This window comes from Canariomyces notabilis, assembly GCF_033297395.1.
Source record: "Canariomyces notabilis strain CBS 508.74 unplaced genomic scaffold N656scaffold_3, whole genome shotgun sequence".
In the NCBI taxonomy this organism is placed as follows: domain Eukaryota; kingdom Fungi; phylum Ascomycota; class Sordariomycetes; order Sordariales; family Chaetomiaceae; genus Canariomyces; species Canariomyces notabilis.
Genome location: NW_027041825.1, coordinates 787,273 through 808,841, shown reverse-complemented (window position 1 = coordinate 808,841; position 21,569 = coordinate 787,273). Strand labels below are relative to the sequence as shown.

At 55.6% G+C, this 21,569-nt stretch overlaps 8 protein-coding genes across 8 annotated transcripts; 3 read left to right on the top strand and 5 right to left on the bottom strand.

Moving 5' to 3' along the window:
- Window positions 1–146: 146 nt before the first annotated feature.
- N656DRAFT_842533 (MFS general substrate transporter) lies at window positions 147–2,183 on the bottom strand. Its single transcript, XM_064819048.1, has 2 exons — window positions 1,704–2,183; window positions 147–1,626 (listed from the first exon to the last, which is right to left on the bottom strand). The coding sequence occupies exons 1-2, from the start codon at window positions 2,129–2,131 to the stop codon at window positions 162–164; spliced, it is 1,893 nt and encodes a 630-aa protein (XP_064673275.1). The 5' UTR covers window positions 2,132–2,183; the 3' UTR covers window positions 147–161.
- A 1,041-nt stretch (window positions 2,184–3,224) lies between these two features.
- N656DRAFT_775643 (general substrate transporter) lies at window positions 3,225–5,499 on the bottom strand. Its single transcript, XM_064814482.1, has 3 exons — window positions 5,090–5,499; window positions 4,218–5,020; window positions 3,225–4,167 (listed from the first exon to the last, which is right to left on the bottom strand). Exons 1-3 carry the CDS (start codon window positions 5,310–5,312, stop codon window positions 3,565–3,567), a joined length of 1,629 nt encoding a protein of 542 aa, XP_064673274.1. The 5' UTR covers window positions 5,313–5,499; the 3' UTR covers window positions 3,225–3,564.
- A 226-nt stretch (window positions 5,500–5,725) lies between these two features.
- Window positions 5,726–7,510, top strand: N656DRAFT_775642 (NAD(P)-binding protein). Its single transcript, XM_064814481.1, has 2 exons — window positions 5,726–6,449; window positions 6,518–7,510. The coding sequence occupies exons 1-2, from the start codon at window positions 5,979–5,981 to the stop codon at window positions 7,136–7,138; spliced, it is 1,092 nt and encodes a 363-aa protein (XP_064673273.1). The 5' UTR covers window positions 5,726–5,978; the 3' UTR covers window positions 7,139–7,510.
- Window positions 7,357–8,258, bottom strand: N656DRAFT_393661 (uncharacterized protein). Its single transcript, XM_064809507.1, has one exon. It carries the CDS (start codon window positions 8,132–8,134, stop codon window positions 7,574–7,576), a length of 561 nt encoding a protein of 186 aa, XP_064673272.1. The 5' UTR covers window positions 8,135–8,258; the 3' UTR covers window positions 7,357–7,573.
- A 1,186-nt stretch (window positions 8,259–9,444) lies between these two features.
- N656DRAFT_787355 (kinase-like protein) lies at window positions 9,445–11,202 on the top strand (the record flags this gene model as incomplete). The annotated part of the gene is made up of 2 exons (XM_064816598.1): window positions 9,445–11,020; window positions 11,180–11,202. 2 exons carry the CDS (start codon window positions 9,445–9,447, stop codon window positions 11,200–11,202), a joined length of 1,599 nt encoding a protein of 532 aa, XP_064673271.1.
- Window positions 11,203–13,930: 2,728 nt separating this feature from the next.
- On the bottom strand, window positions 13,931–15,564 carry N656DRAFT_795409 (uncharacterized protein; the record flags this gene model as incomplete). The annotated part of the gene is made up of 3 exons (XM_064817406.1): window positions 13,931–14,904; window positions 14,989–15,391; window positions 15,457–15,564. The coding sequence occupies 3 exons, from the start codon at window positions 15,562–15,564 to the stop codon at window positions 13,931–13,933; spliced, it is 1,485 nt and encodes a 494-aa protein (XP_064673270.1).
- A 1,378-nt stretch (window positions 15,565–16,942) lies between these two features.
- On the bottom strand, window positions 16,943–19,369 carry N656DRAFT_834837 (WD40 repeat-like protein). The gene is made up of 11 exons (XM_064818735.1): window positions 19,201–19,369; window positions 18,999–19,111; window positions 18,916–18,942; window positions 18,791–18,866; window positions 18,636–18,736; window positions 18,216–18,580; window positions 18,074–18,163; window positions 18,007–18,016; window positions 17,838–17,955; window positions 17,655–17,786; window positions 16,943–17,598 (listed from the first exon to the last, which is right to left on the bottom strand). Exons 1-11 carry the CDS (start codon window positions 19,204–19,206, stop codon window positions 17,299–17,301), a joined length of 1,338 nt encoding a protein of 445 aa, XP_064673269.1. The 5' UTR covers window positions 19,207–19,369; the 3' UTR covers window positions 16,943–17,298.
- Window positions 19,370–19,519: 150 nt separating this feature from the next.
- On the top strand, window positions 19,520–21,518 carry N656DRAFT_725310 (PCI-domain-containing protein). Its single transcript, XM_064812555.1, has 3 exons — window positions 19,520–19,923; window positions 19,975–20,057; window positions 20,126–21,518. The coding sequence occupies exons 1-3, from the start codon at window positions 19,742–19,744 to the stop codon at window positions 21,130–21,132; spliced, it is 1,272 nt and encodes a 423-aa protein (XP_064673268.1). The 5' UTR covers window positions 19,520–19,741; the 3' UTR covers window positions 21,133–21,518.
- The last annotated feature ends 51 nt before the right edge of the window (window positions 21,519–21,569 follow it).

Here is a 21,569-nt window from a genome sequence, read left to right as displayed (position 1 = left end):
GGGGTATTTGTATACTCCGTTCTGCCATGCACATCCCCTTCATTGATTATCTAATTTTTTCCCAACCGTAACGCCGTTGCTCAAATAAACCCCACACCCTTGCGTATGCATACAAGCAATTCATGCCATGCATCACCTTCTCATAGTCAATGTTATAGTACTCACACCGCGTTCTGGGCGCGGTCCCTATCGAGCCTGGGCAAGCTCGCCATGGCTGAGTCTTCTACAACGCTCTTCTCACCGGCCGCATCGGCATCATCAGTGTCGCTCTCAGCAGCGGGACGAGCTCCAGGCGGCGGTGTGGGAGCATAGGAGCTCCTGGCACGGATCTTGTGGCCGTACAGGTAGAAGATGATGGGGATGGGCACGAGGGCGGTGGCAACGCAGCCAAGCAACGTCGAGGCCCACTGGATGCCCATGCCCTCAAACATGTACTTGGAGAAGAGCGGGAAGCCGGCGCCGGCGAGCGACCGCAGAAACGTATTGCCCGCGATGGCTGACGCGGCGAACATGAGGTACGCGTCGACCAGGTAGTTGAGCGCCTGCAAGAAGATGGAGGCCAGGCCGAAACCCGTGAGCAGGCCTGACAGCGTGGGCACGATCCAGTGGATGTCCCGGCGGTAGCCAGACCAGCCGAACCAGAAGAGACCCGCGGCAAAAGCCACGCCGCCGGCGATGACGCTCGGCAACCGCCACTCGGGGACGGGCACGCCGTTGTTGGCCGCCAGCTTGCGCTGGTACCAGGGCTGCTGCATGAGGACGGTGATGCCGGCGATGATTTGGCCCGTGATCATGCCGAAAAAGGTCAGCCCGGCAATGCCGGCCGACATGCCGTGCACACCCTGGAAGACGAAGGGATAGGCGGTCAGGAAGAGGTACAGCAGGCCGTAGATGAAGGCCATGTAGATGGACAGCAGAGTGACGATAGGCTCGCCGAAGAGCAGGCGCATGGGCCGCGAGAAGTTCTTGGTGATGAGCTCGCGGATGTCGACCTCAATCTCCTCCTGCTTGGCGTGGATGCCCCAGTTCAGGGTGCGTCGGCGCAGCTCAGCGGCCTTGTCGACGAGGATGACGGGTGGGTACGTCTCGTGGAGGAAGATCAGGTCCAGGCCGAAAGCCAGGAAACCCATGAAGGAGACAATGTACGAGGTCCACCGCCAGCCGAGGTATGACTCGACAATGAAACCGCCGATGAATGGAGCCAACAGGGGGCCGGTGAACACGGTCATGGAGAACACGGTGATGGCGATGCCCCGGGTCCGGTTGTCAAACATATCAGAGAAGACGGCGGCGACGACGGCCAGGGGACATGCGCCGAAGAAGCCGGCGAAAAATCGACAGATGAGTACCGTCTGGAGGTCCTTGGCTACAGCGCATGCAATGTTGAAAATGGAGAAACCGAACATGGAGAGTACCAGGGGTAGGCGACGCCCCTTGAGCTCCGATAGGGGAGCCCAAAAGGTAGGGCCGGTTGCGAAGCCTAAGACATAGAGGGACACGCCGAGAAGGGAGACCTCGGAAGACACACCAAACTCGACGCCGACAGCCCCCGTGGCGGCTGAAAAGATGCTCGACCCAAAGGCCGCGTTCATGGTAGTGAAGCCAAGAATGGCGGCTGTCACCATTCTGTTGTCGTAGCATATGTGTTAGCCCCTGAAAGACAACGATGACGTCGGCGGACAGGTTGAGATAAAAGAACGTACTTCTTGCTTAGAGGCCAGTTCTGAGCATGTAACGGGTCATCCGGCCCGTCAAACTCGACGACATAGTCTTCTTGGTTTGGCAGTAGCGGCGGGTAGGGCTTCCCTGCACCGAAGGCTGGTAAGGGCTTCTTGTCCTCTCTGCTCTTGCTCCTGCTGAAGTCTCGTCCAACGGTGCCGCTGTGTTGACTCCGCGCTGTTTGGATGCGTGACAGTTCGGTCGGATGTCTCTCCAGATCCCGATGGGTGGCGATGCGGCTCATTCGAACTCCTCCATGTACCGACTCGGACGACGAGGTCGACACGGACGACGCTGAAATAACCCGTTCAATCTCCTCGCTCCGGCGCCCGGGACCATGCGCCTGATGATTGTGTAAGGCGGCATCCAGCTCGGCCGCGGCAACCGCGCGGTCGATGTTATCGTAGGCCATTGGGTCCTGTTAATCCTCGCTGACGGCTGGTATTTCGATCTCCTGGCTATAGTATCCTGTGGTTCGTGGATATGTTGATGTTCTTCTATCCAACCCTGGCTCAGGGGAACAAACAGAGACAGCACACGGGCCAAACAGTCAAGCAGGGAGTGATCGAAGACGAAAGTTATCAATGCAGGAAGAACGAATGGAATACTGGTACCGTCACTTGAAGGTAACGACAATGCCCTGAGTGATCATGATGAAATTTGCCCCCCGAAGTGGGCGGCATGCCATCCTAATAAAGGGGTGGATTGGCACACCCGGGGCACACAACTTCCCATGGACCCTCAAGTGGAACATGACGGATATCAGTGAATCATGGATGAGCATGGGTATAGGTGGTAACGGGAGACGGGCAGACGGGACCGCCGTGGGCCAAACCGCGCGAGTGGTTCTCTTTGGGTCTCATGGGTTTGATCTCGGCATTCGCGCTTACACCACGGCTCAATGCCACCGCCCGGCTTATGAATTTGCCGTGTCGCCCCCTCCCCGGCAGGCCCGACATGCCGTTCTTCGGGTCCCTTATTAGAGCCCTTCAAAGCATTTTAACACATGTAAACTCCGTGCCCGTCGTTGCGATTTCTCATCACTGAGATCTGCCATGGCGATTACACACCAGATCTGCCGTCTGTCGGCTTGATGCTGTGGCTCCACCACTCGTTCGAGCCAAGATGACAGGCCCGAAGTGGAGTTGAGCTGGAGATACGCAGTGGATCGGACGGTCTCCATCAAGCCTTGCAAAGTTGCAATCAGGCCAGATTCTTTTGCGTTGGCACTGTTGATTATGTTGCTTACTGTAGCATGCTTTTCGATATGCACATCGATTATTCATCCAACGTGCTTCTGGCATTCCCAGGATGTAGTGTATGACGGGCGTCAAGGTGACGCCACTGAATTATGTCCGCCGGGAAGAGACCTCGGTTTTTTGCTTTATCAGGGCGATTTCCAGCTTAACTCCGGCAATGGCTGTGCTGCGGAATTACGTCAAACCACGAGTTTCAAGCGACTCGCATCATTCGCTGCTTGGCAGATGTGTAATCAGATACGTACCCGGAAACACTTGCCGAATGTGGCCTGTGGGTCATCGAAACTTCCATCGATCGAATTTTCACTTCATTATCCCCCTTTCTCGACCACCAAGGGCAACCGAGGTGTCAGGTTCAGAATTTTTTTTCTTCGATTTCACTAATGTTAACCCGCAGATTGCCGTTGATGGCCGGGAATACCCTCGTTCATGGACCTCTCCGTTCCGCTATCTTAGCCGGTTGCTTGCGTTCCGTGCCTCGGCACGATTCAACGGCCATAAAAAGAAAAAGCTTATCTTCGCGGCCCGCAATGGCTGCACTAAAAGTGCAGTGTACAGTTCGACCCACCAAGATGAAAAGCCAACCTCATCGCACGCCCCAGTTGTCGTCCTCTAGAAGCGTCGCCGCATCTTCTAGACTCAGCCCTGCCGTCTCAGGGTAGAACTTCCAGATCAGGCCGTAGCCAGCGATGCATATCCCAGCGTAGAGCACGAAAGTCCACGGCGGTGTCAGCGCGTCCATCAAAAGAAGGAAAGTCAGGCCAATGACAAAGTTTGCTCCCCAGTTGGTTGCCGTGGCAATGCCGCTTCCCAAAGACCGCACATTCAGAGCAAACAGTTCGCTCTGCATCCAGGGAACGTTGCCAAGTCCAATGGCGTAGCCAGCTACGTAAACCATGATGCTGACAAGGATGATGATTGCTGCGTTCTGGCTGGGGCCGGCGCTGCTCCTCGCTGAATCAGCCGAGCTAAGTTTGATGAACGAGAAGCCGTATCCCGCGAGCAGAAGACCGGCCACCATGAAGGGGATGGACCAGAGGAGGATGCGCCTTCTCCCCAGGCGGTCGATTAAGAAGAGCGCAATGACAGTGAAGACGCAGTTGGTGACCGCCACGACCAGCGACGTGAGCGTCGGGACTGGAAACCCGAGCATCGTGAATATTGTAGCCGAGAAATACATGAGCGAGTTCTGTTCGAGGTATTAGTGCCGACGTAGAACCACAACCCATGTGCACTTACAAAGCCGCACAACTGTTGCAACCCCTGAAGTAAACAAGCAATCGCCAGAGCGCGACGGTTCCTCCTCACTCCAAACAACTCCCCCGCCAAATCCACCCACGCACCCTTCCCAACCCCTGACCTCCCGCGCAGCATCCTCGCCTGACTCTCTTCCCTCACTTCGATCTCAATCCCCTTCACTGTAGCGTCCACCTCTCTCTTCCATTCTTTCCCGTTCCCCAGAATCCTCTCAACAACCTCCCTCGCCTCCGCCTCCTTCCCAACCATAACCAACCACCTCGGCGTCTCAGGCATAAACAACCCCATGAGCACCCCCTGCAGCAGCGCCGGCGCGGCGCCAAGCCCGACCATCCACCTCCACGCCGTGCGCGGGTCGCCGTACGCCCCGAATCCCCAGCCAACCAGGTAGGCAACGACCTGGCCCAGGGTGATGCAGAACACGTTCATGGTGACCAACCTCCCGCGAAGCTGCGAGGGAGCGAGCTCGGCGAGGTACAGCGGGACCACGAAGCTGGCGGTGCCGACGGCCATGCCCACGACGGCGCGGCCCAGGACCATGGCGGGCACGGTGCCGCTGGCGGACTGGATCAGAGCGCCCAGGGCGAACAGCGCGTCCGCCCATAGGATGACGCGTCGGCGGCCGAGAGAGGGGTGGTCGGCTAGTAGTGAGGAGAAGGGCGAGATGAGGAGGGCGAGGAGGGAGGTGGAGGAGGTGATGATGGATTTGTCGAGCGCGGTGAGGGGTCGCGAGGAGAGCGAGGTGCCGAGGGAGACGAGGGTCCCTGAGATTACGCCCGTGTCGTCTGTTGGGGTTTGAGGGGTTGATTAGGGGTGTGTAATCATGGGGAGGAAAATGGGGACGGGGTGCTTACAGCCGAAGAGAAGACCCGAGAGGCCTGCTGAGAGGGTCAGGAGGTAGATGAAGAGGGCGGGGTCCGAAGGTGAGGAGAGGGGATGGTCGGGAGCGATTGCGTCAGTGGCATTGTCTTCGTGGGCTGCGTCGGTGCCATCGTTCAATTCGCCATGGGTGTCTTCCCGCTGTTCCTCGCCCGAGAGGAAACTCCGCGAAATGAGAGGTTCCTCTGCACTGCTCATTGGTGCCGCGAGGGGGTGATTCTCAAGAAAGTTTTATGCTAATTACAGGTGATTTTGACTCCATGATACAAGTTCCATACCCCTACACCAGGCAGCTCGCATGCCGGATCGCTAGTGTAGTCGGGAGAGTTCAATATTGTGGGGCCGGGCCGGTGGTTAAGAAGTCGGAAGTTGAGTTGATGTTCCGGGATCGAGCGACCGGGATGACAACCGTCAGCTGTCGGAGCCTCGGCATGTGTTGCCTTCCGACTCCTTTGCTGTTGGCCCAGGGCCCAGGCTCTCTGTGCGCCGCCAAGCCTTTCAGCGCGACTGCAAGCCAATCTGCAGGGGATGGTGGCCAAAGCTCCCAATCGTGGTTGTGAAACGAGCTTCATGTGACAGGGGCCGACAAGGGGTGTTTCAAAACCGCTGCTGTCAAGTGTCAACGCGGCATCATTGGGTGACAGCAGCGATACGCAGACCTCAAAAAGCACACGACGCAACCGAGTACGCTGTCACCCGTTTTTCGAGGCTGCGTCTATCCAAAAGTTTCAAACTCGGCAATGGGGCGTTAACCCAAAGGAATCGTGATCAATATCGATTCTACCTCTTCCAAGCGACGGATCTAAGCATCACTCTCGAGCGCTTTCGAAGCCCCTTTACTGCCCACCAGACAACGTAGGCACAATGGCGACGCCATATACGACACCACCGCAGCGCGATTCCTGGTTCGCTCCGCTGTCGATTGACCTCATCGTTAAGGTGTTCAAGACTACCTTCTTCCACCCCTTCGTATCATGGATTATCCCACTATGCTTCCGCGCCCAGAACATGCACTGGGATGCGCCGCCCATGCTGGTGTCGATCGCGTGGGCCTCCTTTATCACGTTGTGTTGGGCCGTGGGGATAGTAAATAACCGGCTAGCCTTTGGCCTGCCGCGTGAGGTAGATCTGAGCGAGGAGGTCATCGTGATTACGGGCGGCGCCAGCGGGCTGGGCCTCCTGATTGCCGAAGTGTACGGGATGCGGGGCGCCACGGTTGCCGTGCTGGATGTGGAGGAGATGGAGAACGGCGAGGCCCGGGGCGTCACCTACTACAAGTGCGACGTTACGGACAAGGAGCAAGTAGCGCGGGTCGCGGCACGAATCGAAAGAGAGGTAATCCCTCCCCTACCCCCTTTCTTCCGCTCTGGTGATAACCATGCTGACACAACCACTCGCTCTAGCTCGGCACTCCCACAGTCCTAATCAACAACGCCGCCATCGTGCACGGCAAGCCCCTTCTCTCGCTCAGCTTCGACGAGATCGAAAAGTCCATCTCGACCAACCTCATCAGCCACTTCTACACGCTCAAGACCTTCATCCCCGCCATGGCGCGGAGCGAGACGGGCGGCACCATCGTCACCGTCTCGTCCGTGATTGGCACCGTGGGCGCCGCCCAGCTGACCGACTACGCCGCGGCCAAGGCGGGCATCTCGGCGCTGCACCGCTCGCTCGCCGCCGAGCTGCGCGAGTCGCACCCAAACATCCGCACCGTGCTGGTCACCCCCGGCCAGCTGAGCACGCCGCTCTTTTACGGCGTCCAGACGCCCAGCCCCTTTCTTGCGCCCGTGGTGGAGCCCGTCGACGTGGCCAAGGAGGTCATCGCTGCCATTGACAACGGGCATAACGCCGCCATCGGCATGCCGCTCTACGCGAGGTGGATCGATTGGTATAACGTGCTTCCGCTGGGCGTCCAGGCCGTGGTGAGGAGGCTGGCGGGTGTTGACACGGCCATGAAGACGTTTGTGGGGAGGAAAGGGGCGAGGAATAGCCGGAAGAACGGCGTGTTGATACAGGGGTTCTAGAGCTGGGGCAAACCACTTAGAGTCGAGGGCGCCGGCGCTGGTAGTTGAGACATGTCAAAACTTGCATTCCACAACGTTCTGAATGCACTTGTATCATATTCAAGCGCCGAGTCTCTCATACGCCTGGATTACTGTGGAAATGTCGACATGAAGTTGCTGTTAACCGGCACAGATCCTGCCAGGTGTCAATCCGCTACACTATCACGCATCAAAGCTGTGTACCGGAGGCTCAATTCTCATATCATTGCTTCCTCTCGACCATATGTACATTGACCAAGGCGAGCCGTTTTAGGGCGAATTACCATAGGAGGCATCTTGTAATCTCAAGGGACGTGACCGCAAGGAGCAGGCACCCGGAAGCGGGCAACGGAATGCTGGGAGCGCCCTTGGGTGGGGGTCTCGGCGTCCACCTGCTCTCTTCACCTTGATAGGATGTTATCTTACGACCTCGCTCGATAACGCCTGAGCATGGGGGAACTGGAACCGGGGTCGAGAGATCTGCGGGGAAAGACTGCCGTGCAACACATTCGGGCGCGCCACGAGGCAAGCCCTGGGAAGTCCGACGACCCGCCGGCATGGAAAGCGCGGGATAAGATCGTCAGATAAGCGCATACAGGCGTGCCAAGGGCATACAAGCAGTGTCACTGGACCAAGCTTGAACCGCTGGACTCGAACTAGCTGTGGGCTGGCTTCCGGCTCCAACGTGTCATCAGCGTTCATCGGTATTTGAGATGCGATACTAGAGCTCATGGTATTCTTCTGCAAGGATGATAAATACCTCAAGAACACTGCCAGAGACTCATAGTGGCGCTGGCCCTGTACGAGATGGTGGGAGCAGGAGACAGCCTCACCAATATGTCCGTGTATCACGAATGCATGTGCCCAACAGAACAATGGTTCTACTCCATTCGCTAGCTGCGAGGGCAAGAGAGCATGTTCATCCATATGAACAAAGACTTGTTGCAGGGATGTCAGATAACTGACGCCAGAACACATGCCGCTGTTCCTTCGCAGCAAGTGGAGCGTGACGATGGCTTGTGTTGCCAGATCCTCCAGCCGAGGACTGACAGGAGAATGGACGGGCCTCGGACCACCCAAGGAGCTACCCTAACTCGCCTAACTAAGAACCATTAGCTATACCGATGGAGTGAGGCAATATATAAGTTACCTGATCCTGCTTTCCAAAGCATGAACTAGCAGATCCAGAGTGCTACGGGAGGTTGCCACCTGGTGTCCCAAACCTTGGCTGAACTCCTCTGAGCATACGGAAATGCTCTCAGCGGGGGTCATGCAGGGTCTCGCTATCAACTATGGGTAGCCGAGGAATAATGCATCATTAGCGTCTTGGTTCTGCGAGCTCCATCTCACAAATCGGGATTCGATATCGGAAGAGCTGAGAAAGGGCCATAAGATAAAGAGGCTGAAGGCAGAAGGAACCTGGGAGTCTTGAAGGTACATAACGTGATAGGGATAAGGGTTGTGTGGGGTTTCCCCACGCCTCTGTTAGTTATGGGTTGTCATTTCCTCAACGTTTGCCAAGACAGAGACGGCATCTGGGAGAAAGGAGATGTGACTTGGACAGCTGAAACATAACGGTGATGAAGAAGTAGATACCTACAGCAAGAAGCGTCTAGGAACGATGGCCTGAACCAAACAGTGACCTTCAGGCAGAATCTCATCCCGCATGACCAAGTTCCCCAGTCACCCCTTCCTAACTCGCCCGTCTTGGAACAAAAGGCCAGCCAACAGCAGGCGAGTTTCCTTATCTCTCGAGTAACCAAACTATCGTCCAATGAGACTTCGCATCTGATTCCCTGAGCCACGTCGATCTCGATCTCAAGAGAGAAATATTGATACAAGAAACACTGCCTCCCATCTTACCTACTGCTAATAAAACTCCCACCATATCTGTGGCGAGGCTATGCTAACGAGATTTTGCAATGTAGAGTATCAAGGTGCTCTAGCTGGGAGCCTTAGTCGGGGTTTGGAGAGACAAACCTTCTTCCTGGCCTTGTTGACCCCCCAAGACTGATGAGTTGGGTTACACGTTCCCGATATTTCCTCCCAAACGTACACCAACCATTTCATAGGCGGCATGAGAAGGCTCCCTTTCGGTCTGAATCAAGGTCACAGTACCCGGGCCGACTGTACCTAGAAACCGGCAGTTCTTCTAAGATAAAAGTAGGCACCCTACTTGCCGTCCAAGCAGTGCCTTTCTCGTCCCCCTGAGCGCACCTCAGGATTGCCTCCTCATCCCACAACTACTTTCCCAAACACATCCTGCTCTTCCTCAGCGGTACCGCAACATGTGGTGGGATAACGACACGATCGATCGGACTGTCACGCGGTCCTTCGTCTGCAGCCACCTCATCCCCGCCGAGATCGAACGTCTTGATCGGCCCCTGGGTTTTGGCGATGGCTTGACGGACGGAACCTATTGGGAATGGATTGATGAGAAAGCCAAGAGGATATTCCTGCTTCTCGTTGACTTCGGGATGCCTGACCAGATATTTGGACTCATCGACAACTCGTGGGGCGATGAAGATCTCCCCATCGCTCTCGATCAGGTGGGACGGTTGGGATTGCCGGCTTCAAAAGACGGGAGATTCGAGAGGAGATTCTTCGCTAGACAGTTCCACTACCTCCTGCGGCCGCTTCAGAAGGGTGAGCATCTCTTCTACCAGGAGGATGATGTTGTCCCATTGGATGTCTTCGACAAGAAGCACGTATCAAGTCAGAGTCAACACGCAGATAAAGTCGTGCTGCCCAACCAACCAGGCATGGTGTTCTGTCGCCGTCGGATTCCCCTCGGGCCCGGCCATCTCAGTCATGAGGACTTCCTCTGCGAGATCGACGGCATCAAGAACGTGCAGAACGTCCACCTACTCTCGTACTGGGCTTCTTATTTTCATCGCGAATATGGATATGTCATATTCACACCAGCAGCCGATTTCTCTCTCAAGTCTCTGCTTTCGTCCACACCCAGCAATGTGAAGAACATGGACAAGAAGGATCGCCGGCAGCTAGTCATCGACTGGATCCACTGCCTGGTCGACACGCTTTGTTACATCCACAGCCGAGGACTCTCGCATGGGAACATCAAGCCGTCGACCGTCTTATTCACAAGCGACAACCACGTCTTGCTTTCGGACTTCACTCGCTTGAATGCCGACCTCTGGGGAAGTGGGACAGACAATTTCGACAAGGAGGCATACGACTACGCAGCTCCTGAGCAGTGGTTCAGACCGACTTCGGCCGCAACAGACCCGGCTCACCGCACCGCGACGGATCGTGGCCATAAGAACGCTCCCACGCCACACCTCAACCCGCAGGCCGCTGATGTATTCTCACTAGGCTGCATCATCCTGGACCTTCTCAGCTTCCTCCTTAAGAAGCATGGGCGGCCCTTTGCAGCACACCGCGCCGCGAAGCCCAAGGGCACCAGCCGCGGTGGCGCCGTGCGAGACTCTTCGTTCCACAAGAACTTGGGCCAGGTGGAAAGCTGGATGACGCAGCTTGCCAGAGACGCCGCCAAGAAAGAAGAGCCTGAGTTCAGGGGCATGCTGCCCATGCTGCACGTGGTTGAGCGGATGCTGGCACCGCATCCCTCAGACCGGCCGGCCGCCAAAGACGTCCAAGCAAGGATGTACCAGATCATCACCGAGTCGTGCGGAATCTCGGAGCCACATTGCGTGCATCAGTATGGCGGCTGGGACTTTGGCATTGGGAACCTCAAACTTGGCCCTCCGACGCTGGAAGGAGGAGACGGCTACGACTTGGTGTCGATCCCGACAAGGCGGTACAGTAATCCCTGGAGCGGTAACCATAGGCGGAACGGCAGCAGCGGCGGGAGTGCCCGGGCAAGTTCTAGCGGAAGTGGAAGTGGGAGCGGTGGCGGCAGCCCCAGGAGGTATGACGCCGGTAGTCGAGCGGAGAGGCCCATGCTCAAGGCTGAGACTGGTTTATCAGATGGGTTCCAAGCCATTGGGGCTGTACTTGCGGGGAGTGAAACAAGACAGTGGCGGGCACCTTTGCGTGCAGGTCAGGGCCTCTATACGCGCTGACTAATCTAATGAATGGCTGTGAGCGTCGAGAGACAGTCGTGTTGAGTGCGCAGGGTCAGACGAGGTCACGAGGTAATAAGATGAGATGAAAGGCGCACATACAGGGTAGTCTTCAACCGCAGAGAATTTAATCGAATGCAATATATTCACCCATGCTGCAAATACGAGGTCAGAAGATATTGTATGTCCTGGATTGTTCACATCGCGGTCTGAGGTGTGGGTTGGGGTTGGTGCTGAGGTTCTGGTCCGAGCGTCAACGCCCTGGAAGGCGGTCGAACAAAAACGTCATCGCTCATCCAAGATGCATCGATCCCGATTCCCGTAACCAATGCAAGTCACTCACTGAGAGCCCCACCAGGAGATGGGGTTTGGGCGGACGCAGAGCTGTCGGTCTACACTTTCGTCCGGTGTTTAGATAAGTACATATGTACTGCTGTCATTCGTAAGCATCTGGAAGATCTGTGCATGTCTCTCAACGATCAGCGTCTTTGAAACAGCTCTTCAGACAGCTGAAGAAACCGAATTCGCTGCTGCCTTCTTGCTCCTTCTGCAGTGCGACCATCCAAGCCGGAAACAATCATTGCTCGTTGGCCAATCCAAGGGCGTTCCATCATCCCTGTCGGTGTTGGGCTGACACCATTCCCTAAACGGATGGTGTCAAGGTGAGGCCAAGACCAACCTCCCACTGATCCCCCACTTTCTTGACTTTGCTTTCCTCACGGCAAAGCCAAAGAGGTTTTTTACGCCCGTGAAATCTGCATCCTTTCGGCTCCAAACCGCCATTGCCTGCGTGTTCTTGCCGCGCTAGAGCCGAGTTTTGTTGCAGCATTCCCATGCGCCCATGCGCCTTGTTTCAAGGTTGCATTCATGGTGGGGAGTCCCGTATACACTATCTACAACTATCGTAGCAATGCATGGAACGAAAGAAGACAATCAGGGAATGATTTTTTTTTCTTCTGGTTTGGCTATCGCTACTTCGTATAGGTACTGTACCGGTTTGCGTTCCGTTACTTTGGGGATCAGTCATTCATCGTCATCCTCTCCTCATATATCTCTTCTTCTTTGTGACAATGGAACGACAGGCCTGAGCATTCGTCCGAATTCTGGCCCGGGTTGGGTACTAATTAGATGACAACCGCATGCTGATTTGCACTGACCTCGCTCGTTCGATTGTCCTCGGCAATACCCGCCAAGGTGTCAAGTGGCAGGAGCTGCCCGTCTTTCGTTGATTGACTCACTCGCTTTGGAATTTTGCAAGATACCTTTGCCCATATCTCGATTCGGTGCTGGGAGACGGGAGGGAAGGGCTGTGTCACTCGGTCAGCCTCGTCCTATCTTCAGCCCCCTTTGACCCCGCCACCACGGTTCAACTATGTACATTGCGGCACGTCCGACACATAATTGAGGAGATAAGCTTTGAGGTGTGGGTTCGGGCTCAGGTCGTGCCAGTATATCATTGCATGACATCTCCCGAGCACTGGATCTCGACATTTGCAGAGAGATCTGGCTCTCCACGACGTGTCATGCACTTGTTGGCACGTGGAGAGTGAGCACCAGTGCAAATATGGAGCTTCTTTGGCTTTTACCCGTGTTACTGAGCTGTGGAGGGGTCGCATCGGTGCTCGATACAGAAACCGTCGTCAATGCCGTTGCGATCAAGGTTTTCGCATCTGATACGAGGCAGACACAGTCACAAGTCTCCAGTCCAATCTGTGTCTATCATGTCAGCTTGAGCAGCTTGCACAGTTATATGCTGCCAGTTAGTCCCCCAGCCCCACGGGAGGTGTAGGAACATGGCTGACCATGATGTAGAACCAAACCCAACGGGCCCGTGAAGCACCATTGATAGAAGCATCTATACGCGGCCCAAGCGGGAAATCCACCAACCATCCGCTTACAGAAGCCCGACTTGAGAGCTCCGAGGTCCAACAGCCGGAACCGTCTCCCAACGGCGCATCAATGCCGGACTCCGACCCCACCAATGCGCTTCCCAAAAAGGAGACGAGGAACCCTGCCCCAGCTAATCGGGCGGTCGCAGGTATGGGCGCAGCGCTGGTAGGCGTGATGCTGATTTTCACTCTGTTTCTCTGAGCAAGGAGTGCACATTGAGGTTTAGAGAGGACAAGGGCGTTTGGTCAAATGGGGGGGTCGTTTTGGAAGGTTCAGTTCCCTCATGTTGGGCGCATGTGGTTGATGGGGACATGATTTTTACCGTTTGGACAACCGATAGATGGGATACCCTGACGAGTTGAGTGATGGAGGGCGGGGACAATTGGACACGATGGCGACGATGAATCGATCCGAGGATACGGGATTCGGCACGAGACGGCATGGAATGATAGTTTAAAGATGGAACTCCTGTGGTATCTGTTGGGCGGCGCTCGATGACTGATGACGACAATCCGGGACCGGTTTGGGGGAGATGTGATCGATTTATCTGGTATGAGCCAGTTAATTTTTAATGAGGCCAGCGCTCCTCGATGAGGAAAGGGGTTTTGAGGCTATAGATAGACCATGCTGTATAGTTCTGGCTTGAACGGCCCGCAAGGATATAGACTATCGAGTACATGATTATCACAGGCCAAGTGGTAACCTCGACGATCGGACTGATGAGTTAGCACTCCTGACTACCTAATTGAGGACATATCCTCCCAACGCGTTCATAGATGGCCATTACCCTGCCTCACTACTAGTAAGCACCCTAATTCCTGGCCCCGGTCGGATGCTATCAGAACAAGCCCGCCTTTGGCACAAAAAGCGATCCAACCGTCAACACGGAGGAAACAACACCAGCCCAAAGCACGGACAAGAGCAAGGTCCGGTCCTGCATCAACACCAACCCCTTATTCTGCACCGGGACCGTGTCGTCAAATACTTTTCGCCACCAGCTCTTCCGGCTGTACGCTTCCACCCATGGCTCACCGGAGAAGTCGTTCCTGGGCCCAAACACCTGCAGGCTCGGTTTGCAGAGGGGATCGACTCTCCCAGAACTGGAAGAACTGATACTGCTGTCGGTGTCTATCCTCTTGAGTTCCGCGAATCTCGACCCCTCCTCCAGTCCATCCTTTGTCACCGCCGATGTACCGCGGCAATCACCAACCCCCTGCTGGTGCTGGTTCTGATTCTGGTGCTGGTGCTGCTCCCAAGGGCGCAGCTGCCTGAGCCCCCTAAGATGCAGCACCACACACATCCCACCACCACCACCGCCGCCGCCGCCGCCCCAACTTAAACAACAACCCTTTCTCGCCATCATCCCATCATCCTCCGCCCACGGCGATGGTCTCGGCCTGACCCCTGCCAAAGCCGCAAACAACACAGTCCACGCAGGCCACCACAGAGCAAGACACACAACACGCCAGTGCGGGGGCAGGCGGGAAAGAATCAAGAGAACATCGAGCGCCAAACCGGCGAGGATGAGCGCCGCAGACAGACAACGCAGGAAGCAAACCCTCGCGGGGCTGGCGTTGCTGCTGGTCCATACTAACCACCGCACGAAGCGCCCGTGCGACCCGCGCAGCGACGCCTCGGCCGCCAGAAAGGCCGGGAGCAGCGCCGACGGGTGTGTCGTCCGTGCCGCGGCCCGCACGCATGTGGCTCTGTCTGCGGGGGTGAGGATTGCTGGGGAGAGTTGGCGTGGGGAGTTTAGGGCGATGTAATGCCGGATTATGCGGGTGAGTTCGTCGCGGAAGGGTTGGATGGTGACTTTTTTTTGGTTTGTTTGTTAGTCGAGGCTGTGGATGGTGGGGTGAACGAATAGGGGGTTGGACTATACTGTACTGTACATACATGGTTTCCAGTCTCCTTTTGATGACTCGGTTGGGCTGAGCACGGAGGACGACGAGGACGTTCGGGGACGGGAAAAGTTGTTGGTTGAGGAGGAAGACGAAGATGTGCTCCGCCTGCTCTCTGGGGTGTTGGGGTCGGCTGTCTCTTGCTCGGATCCCATCTCCATGATGGTGATGATCTTGCTCATCTTGAGGCTCCTCGCTCGCCTATGGCTGTAAGTAATGAAGCGAGACGGCGGCTCGGCGGCCGATTCCGGATCCCATGCTGGAGACAGTGCTTTCTGTCGCGGCAGAAGGCTACTCCAGCGCTGGACGTAGTCGCAATACCAAAGGAAGAACTGGAGAGGCTCGGCATTGTGCTCAACGTAGAGGAGATAGTCCATGAAGTCGCTCAACGAACATGGCTGGGGAGAAATGTTAGTCCTAGTATTAAGTCATATCACCTGCCATGCTCGACGGTCTAACTGACAGGTGCCGTCCGGTTCTTGATGACCTGCTCAAAGCATAGTTCTTCAGGGATACTCCATCGGAACGGCCGAGCTTGTCCTGGTGTGTCTATAGAGTCGAGATCAGACATTGCTAGCCGATCCCTACCTTAAGGGGTGTTGATGATGATGAAGTCACAGTGGACAGATCGGTGACCCGCGTTCTTGCCCTTCATACCAAGTTGCTACAAGGGACTGGCCATATACTCGAATAAATAATTTCACAGAGCCACTGGATACCCTCCAAGCGGAGAGACTTGGGACCGATAGCAGTCAAGCCACATAGGGTATATGTTGCTCAGCTTATGCCACACAAGACAGTATTGCCCGCAAACTTGGGACCAAGGCGATGTAAATACCGAGTTGGCCGACCAATCAGTGCACTTCAGAATGGAGTTGAAGCCTGCCTCATAATAGTCGGAGTGGTTTAGGAACGGGAAGATCCAGGCGGCGGAAGGTTACCAAAGGGGGAGGCGGAGGACGAACTGCAGGTCCGCGTTATGGTGACCAGCCGGTCAAGGGGGCATTGACAAGCTGTCAGAGCCGGGAAAGCAAGGAGACCCAACCCATCCATGGTCTGGGTGCTGATGTGACGGCGAACCGGCCGTACTGCAGAGTGACAAGTAGTAGGTAAGCAGCACTTGGATTGGAAGTTCGGGAGTGGAGCAATCTCTTGGAGGAACCCGATTTTCCTGTGTCACTGGCAGGCATTGAAGTAGTGCAGGCTGCGGTTCAGATATGATTCCTTGGAGATGTTTGCAGCTTTTGATATTGTAGTAGGTACGACCTCAGGGCGAGGCTCTGCTAAGAGGGGTAGTCGAGAGGATGAATTTTGGGTGTGTAACTCTGGCTGCACTAACAGATATCCCGGCCTCTCAATGTACCTCGAGGAGAGTGAGCAGGTACGTACGTCATTGCTAGTATGATGGACCGTGGTAGGCACGGCTGCAGCTGCTTCGTACTCAGGTTTTCAGGACTAGAATTCATCATGAAAGATCCGCAGATCCTTGGGCAATCCAGGGGCAGCCAGTTGATGGACGCCCAAGGTTCTGTCGCGCTTCAGATCTTCGCTCGGTGCGGCAGCTTACGAGAAGCATCATATAGATGATCCAGGACCGACAAGCCCAACAGCAAGGAAATATCTTCATGCCTTCGCGGGATGGGCATACATAGAAGATACGGCAGTTGCTGAATCGCGGTCAGCGGCACTTGTCAACGGACGGCTCGCATCGCCTGCATCCGAGGCGCAGGGTTGCGGCGAGGTAGATTGACGCGCTTGAGGCGGCTCCTATAAGGCTTCTCGGCAGTTGCAGCTACACATTGCAGCGCTGCTACCGGGTTGACGGCGAGAAGATGTGCACATGCTCAAATTCCTCCCGAGCAACGAAACACTCAAAGTTCCGACACGGCGGCTCGCGGGTTGGCAATATGAGAGGAGCTGTAAATCTTCTCGACGCGGGGTTGCTTCATCGACGCAAGGACTCGTCGATCATGATCTGTCCTCTCTCCAATCTCGACCGAACACGTCCCGCAAAAGTTAGGCACGGTGAAACCGCCATTTCCAAGCCAGCATGTAAGAATTGGCGCCCATTATCTCTCCGCTTCCGGCTCTCACACACTGGTGACCCTCGCGCAGAAACCATGAAGCGTCAAAATGATCTTGATACATCTCCCTCAATCTTGCCACATATTTGTACAACGCCGGACATGGATGGTATCGATCTAAACCTCCACACGAGACGTATCTCTCCCGACACCGTTGCAACTCCTTGAACGCCGCGCAATGCAAAAGAACACCCACACAAACCACAAACGCTCCCGCCCACCTATTGCTGCTTGACCAGGATCGCCTTTTCTCTCTCGCTCTTCCGCTTCTGAAACTTCTTGTCCGAGTGCTTCCGCTCGTTCTCTTCTCTCCGCTTGATGGCCGCCAGCTCCTCCCGCTTAATCTCGCCAGCCTTCTTGACCACCTTAGGAAGATGCCTGTGGCGGCGGATGCGGCGAATCTCAGGCAGATGACTGTACCTCTCCATCAATGCCTGGTTGTACTCGAGCGATTGCCTCTGCTTCGTCGACTTCACTCCGCTTCGTTCCGAGGCATTGCCCCGCCACAAGCGGACATTGCCCTGTGTTGCCGTCAGTAAGCCAAAGGTCGAAGACAGAGACCAAGAGGATGCCTTACATCGTCACTTCCGGTGAGGATATACTTTGAGTCCATGGTCCAGAGGGTTCGGAATACCCTCTGCATCCTCTTCGTGTGGTAGATATCTCGAGAATGGCCTTGGTCGCGACGCCAGATCCTTATGGTGCGGTCCTATAATGCGACTTAGTACGACTCAGTACTAGGGGTTAACCTCAAACTCACATAGGAACCGCTCACGAGTTCCTCGCCGGTGGGTGAGAACTCGACGTCCATTACAGCTGCCACATGGCCTTTTTGGATATTCTGGGCCTTGTCGAAATTCCTCGCATCGAAGATGTAGCTACAAGAATGTCAGCAGCGATAGGGTCGGGTTGGCCGTTCATAAACCTACATATTGTGGTCTAAAACCAGTTAGCATGCTTTATCAAAGCCCCATGTTTAGCTAGCTCCACACGTACCTTCTGACGCTACAGCCATGTTCATGGCTTCCATCGGGTTGAACACAATGCGGTTGGCCGCAAAGTGTAGCACCGTTTTGATGACGGGCACTGAGCTCGGGTTAGTCTTCTTTTTCAATGACCGAAGAGGAACTGCCCATACTGTTCGTCCGTAAGTCGAATAAGATAACGGAGCGGTCAGTGGCTACGGAGCCAATGACGGACGTCTCAACCTGGTTGAAGCAAACGTCCGTGATGGTGTCTGTGAAGCTTGGCCACTGTATTGTCTGGGCAGCTGTGCTGTGCTCTAAATCCCAGACTCGAATACACCCTGCGCCGGAAGAGGCAGCAAACACGTTGCCCGTCCTGTGATACGAGAGCGCAGTATACGGCCCGCCCTCCTGCCATGTCGCAAGCGGCGTGGTATCGTTGGGCGTGGTATAGGGGTCCCATAGCTTGATGCCGTCCGTGCCGCACGATAGCAGCTTCTTGTCGTTGGTGAAGGTTAAGCCCTTGACGATGTTGGAACTGAATAGTCTAGGTCAGGCCCCTGAACTCTCAAAACAGGAACATTCTTGCTTACTGCGCGGCCGTCCGCCAAGCCTCATCTCGAGTGGTAAGATCCCAGACCTTCACCACACCGTCGCCAGACCCTGATGCTATTGAGCTCAGTGAGTTCTTGTCCTGGTGACTGTTAGCACGCCCCCTACCGGTTTTCTAGTAAGGGAGAGCACCGACTTTGCACATGCTATACACGCCCTGCACATGGCCATTCCCTAACTGCGCAAGAAACGGCTTCGCAAACATGCGTTCTCTTCTCCCGGTCAGCACTCGATTCGCATAAGACTGGGATGTATCCTCACAGTTTGACGGCATTGAGGGCTCTTTGGCTACAACCAGTATTAGAGTCCACATCTGAGTATCCCGCTGGCCTGTTCAGACGTACTATTCCCGAGCTCGCTCGAAGGGGTGAATTTCCGGGGCAAGGTTTCGTGGCGCGCGCTTGGCTTCTGAGCCTGGCACTTGTTGCGCTGAAATGCTCCGGCTAAGGGCTTTGATCTGACCATATAACTGTTAGCAGCTAGAAGCGGAACCTCGTATTGTTAAGAAGACAGTCCTCCGTCCTGTTTCGCGTCCACGAATCGTACCTTCATGATGGGGCCTTGATTGCAATTGCTTCTTGGATTGCTATTACGTTGTGAGTATTTCGAAGGTTTGAGTATAGCTTTCGGCCTTGGCGGAGTATTATGGGTATTGTTTGAATATGGCTTTTCGCTGGTTGATGCAAGCAGCTCTGTGAAGCATCACGAATCTAGATCCCCGACAATGGCACTGGAAATTTTGGCGGGGTCAAGCGGCAAAATGTGTTACCGCCTTTCAAACCAGCCACAGGCGCCACAGCAGATGGAGCCGCCAAGACGAGCTGTTGCCAGTGCCCCATTACGTCGCACTCCGGCAACCTAGCTGGGCTTGGACTGCAGGGGAGCAATTGCATGAGGCAGCGCTGGATTTGGAGCTGCAACTTGAACCTAGGAAACATTCCCAACATCATCTCATCGAAACCATTTACTCAGGAACGACCCTCGCCGACTTCTTCCCGACTACGGTCCGGCCTGAATCTCCATTCTCGGATTCTGCTCGCCTGCGCGAACCTGACGTATCCCCAGCAACAGCATCGTGTCGGTGACAATGGCACAGGGCGACTCGGAGAGGGTGCGCGAGGCGCAGAAGGTGGTCAAGTCTGATCCGCGCAGGGCAGAGGAGATCTACAAGGAAATCATCTCAAAGCCGCCGTCGGTCACATCGGATGCTGCCATTCGGGAATACGAGATTGCCTTGATCAGCTTGGGGGAGCTATACCGCGACCAGAAGTAAGCCGGCTCCAGGTTGTTCGGCTAGACTGTCCATCTAACTCGGCGCAGGAACACAGAACAGCTAGTGGGCTTGGTAACCAAGAGCAGAACCGTGCTCTCTTCATTTGCAAAGGCGAAGACGGCCAAGCTGGGTACGACCTTTTCCTTCCTCTTTCCCTGAGTTACATGCAAAGTCGCTTACACAGCCTTACTCTCCCAGTCCGCCAGCTACTCGACCTCTTCGAAGCTATCCCCAACTCCCTCGACATCCAGATCTCCGTCACAAAATCATGCATAGAATGGGCTACGTCCGAGAGGCGGAGCTTCCTCCGACAGAACCTCGAGACGCGCCTCGTAGCGCTGTACATGGCGAAGCAGTCCTACTACGATGCGCTGACTCTCATCAACGGCCTGCTGCGCGAGCTCAAGCGCATGGATGACAAGCTGGTGCTAGTCGAGGTGCAGCTCCTCGAGTCCCGCGTGTACCACGCACTGGGCAACATCGCCAAGGCCCGCGCGGCCTTGACCAGCGCCCGCACCTCTGCCGCCTCGGTCTACACCCCGCCGCTCCTGCAAGCCAACCTCGACATGCAGTCGGGCATGCTGCACGCCGAGGACAAGGACTTCCAGACGGCATTCAGCTACTTCATCGAAGCGCTGGACGGCTACCACACGCAGGACGAGCCGACGCGCGCCCAGGCGGCGCTGCAGTACATGCTGCTCTGCAAGATCATGCTGAACCTGGTCGACGACGTCAACCAGCTCATGACGTCCAAGCAGGCGCTGAAGTACGCGGGCCAGTCGCTCGAGGCCATGAAGGCCATTGCGCGCGCGCATGCGAACCGCTCGCTCGAGGAGTACGAGCGCGCCCTGGCCGCCTACAAGTACGAGCTCGGTAGCGACGCTTTCATCCGCAACCACTTGCGGCGGCTCTACGACGCCATGCTCGAGCAGAATCTGATCAAGGTGATTGAGCCCTTCAGCCGGGTTGAGATTGACCACATTGCCAAGATGGTTGGACTCGACACGCAGCAGGTGGAGCGCAAGCTGTCCCAGATGATCCTCGACAAGGTCATCATCGGCGTCCTGGACCAGGGCGCCGGGTGCCTCATCATCTATGACGAGACGCACCGGGACGAGGCGTACGACGCGGCGCTGGCGACGATCGAGAAGCTGAGCAGCGTCGTGGACGTGCTGTATACCAACCAAGCATCGCTCCTCGAGTGAGGGGGTCTATTTTTGCTGTGGGTTGTTTTGAGTCGGTCTGGTGAGGCCTGGATTGTAACCATATATCGGTGCACAAATATCAACAACAACGCTTAGAATCGCTGGCGTGAAACGAACAAGGCATCGCATTCTTGGCGTACACCAAGCCTAGTAGTACTGTTTATCCATAAACTGAACGCAACCCCCAAACGCCTTAGGTATCGTATCGTACGTATAGGGGGTTAGATCAACCTCGTGATGCCCGCCAAACTAGCCAAATCCAGGCGACTTTCATAACCCCTGAGTGACAACCACCGCCCACATTGCTGCCTGCCCATGCAAGAACAAATCATCAACTTCGTAATCCACACGAGAACCCGTTCAACATCTCATCCACACCACAGCAGAACCACAGCCCTTTGCCTGCCATCCCACCATTTCAAACAACAGGGATGACG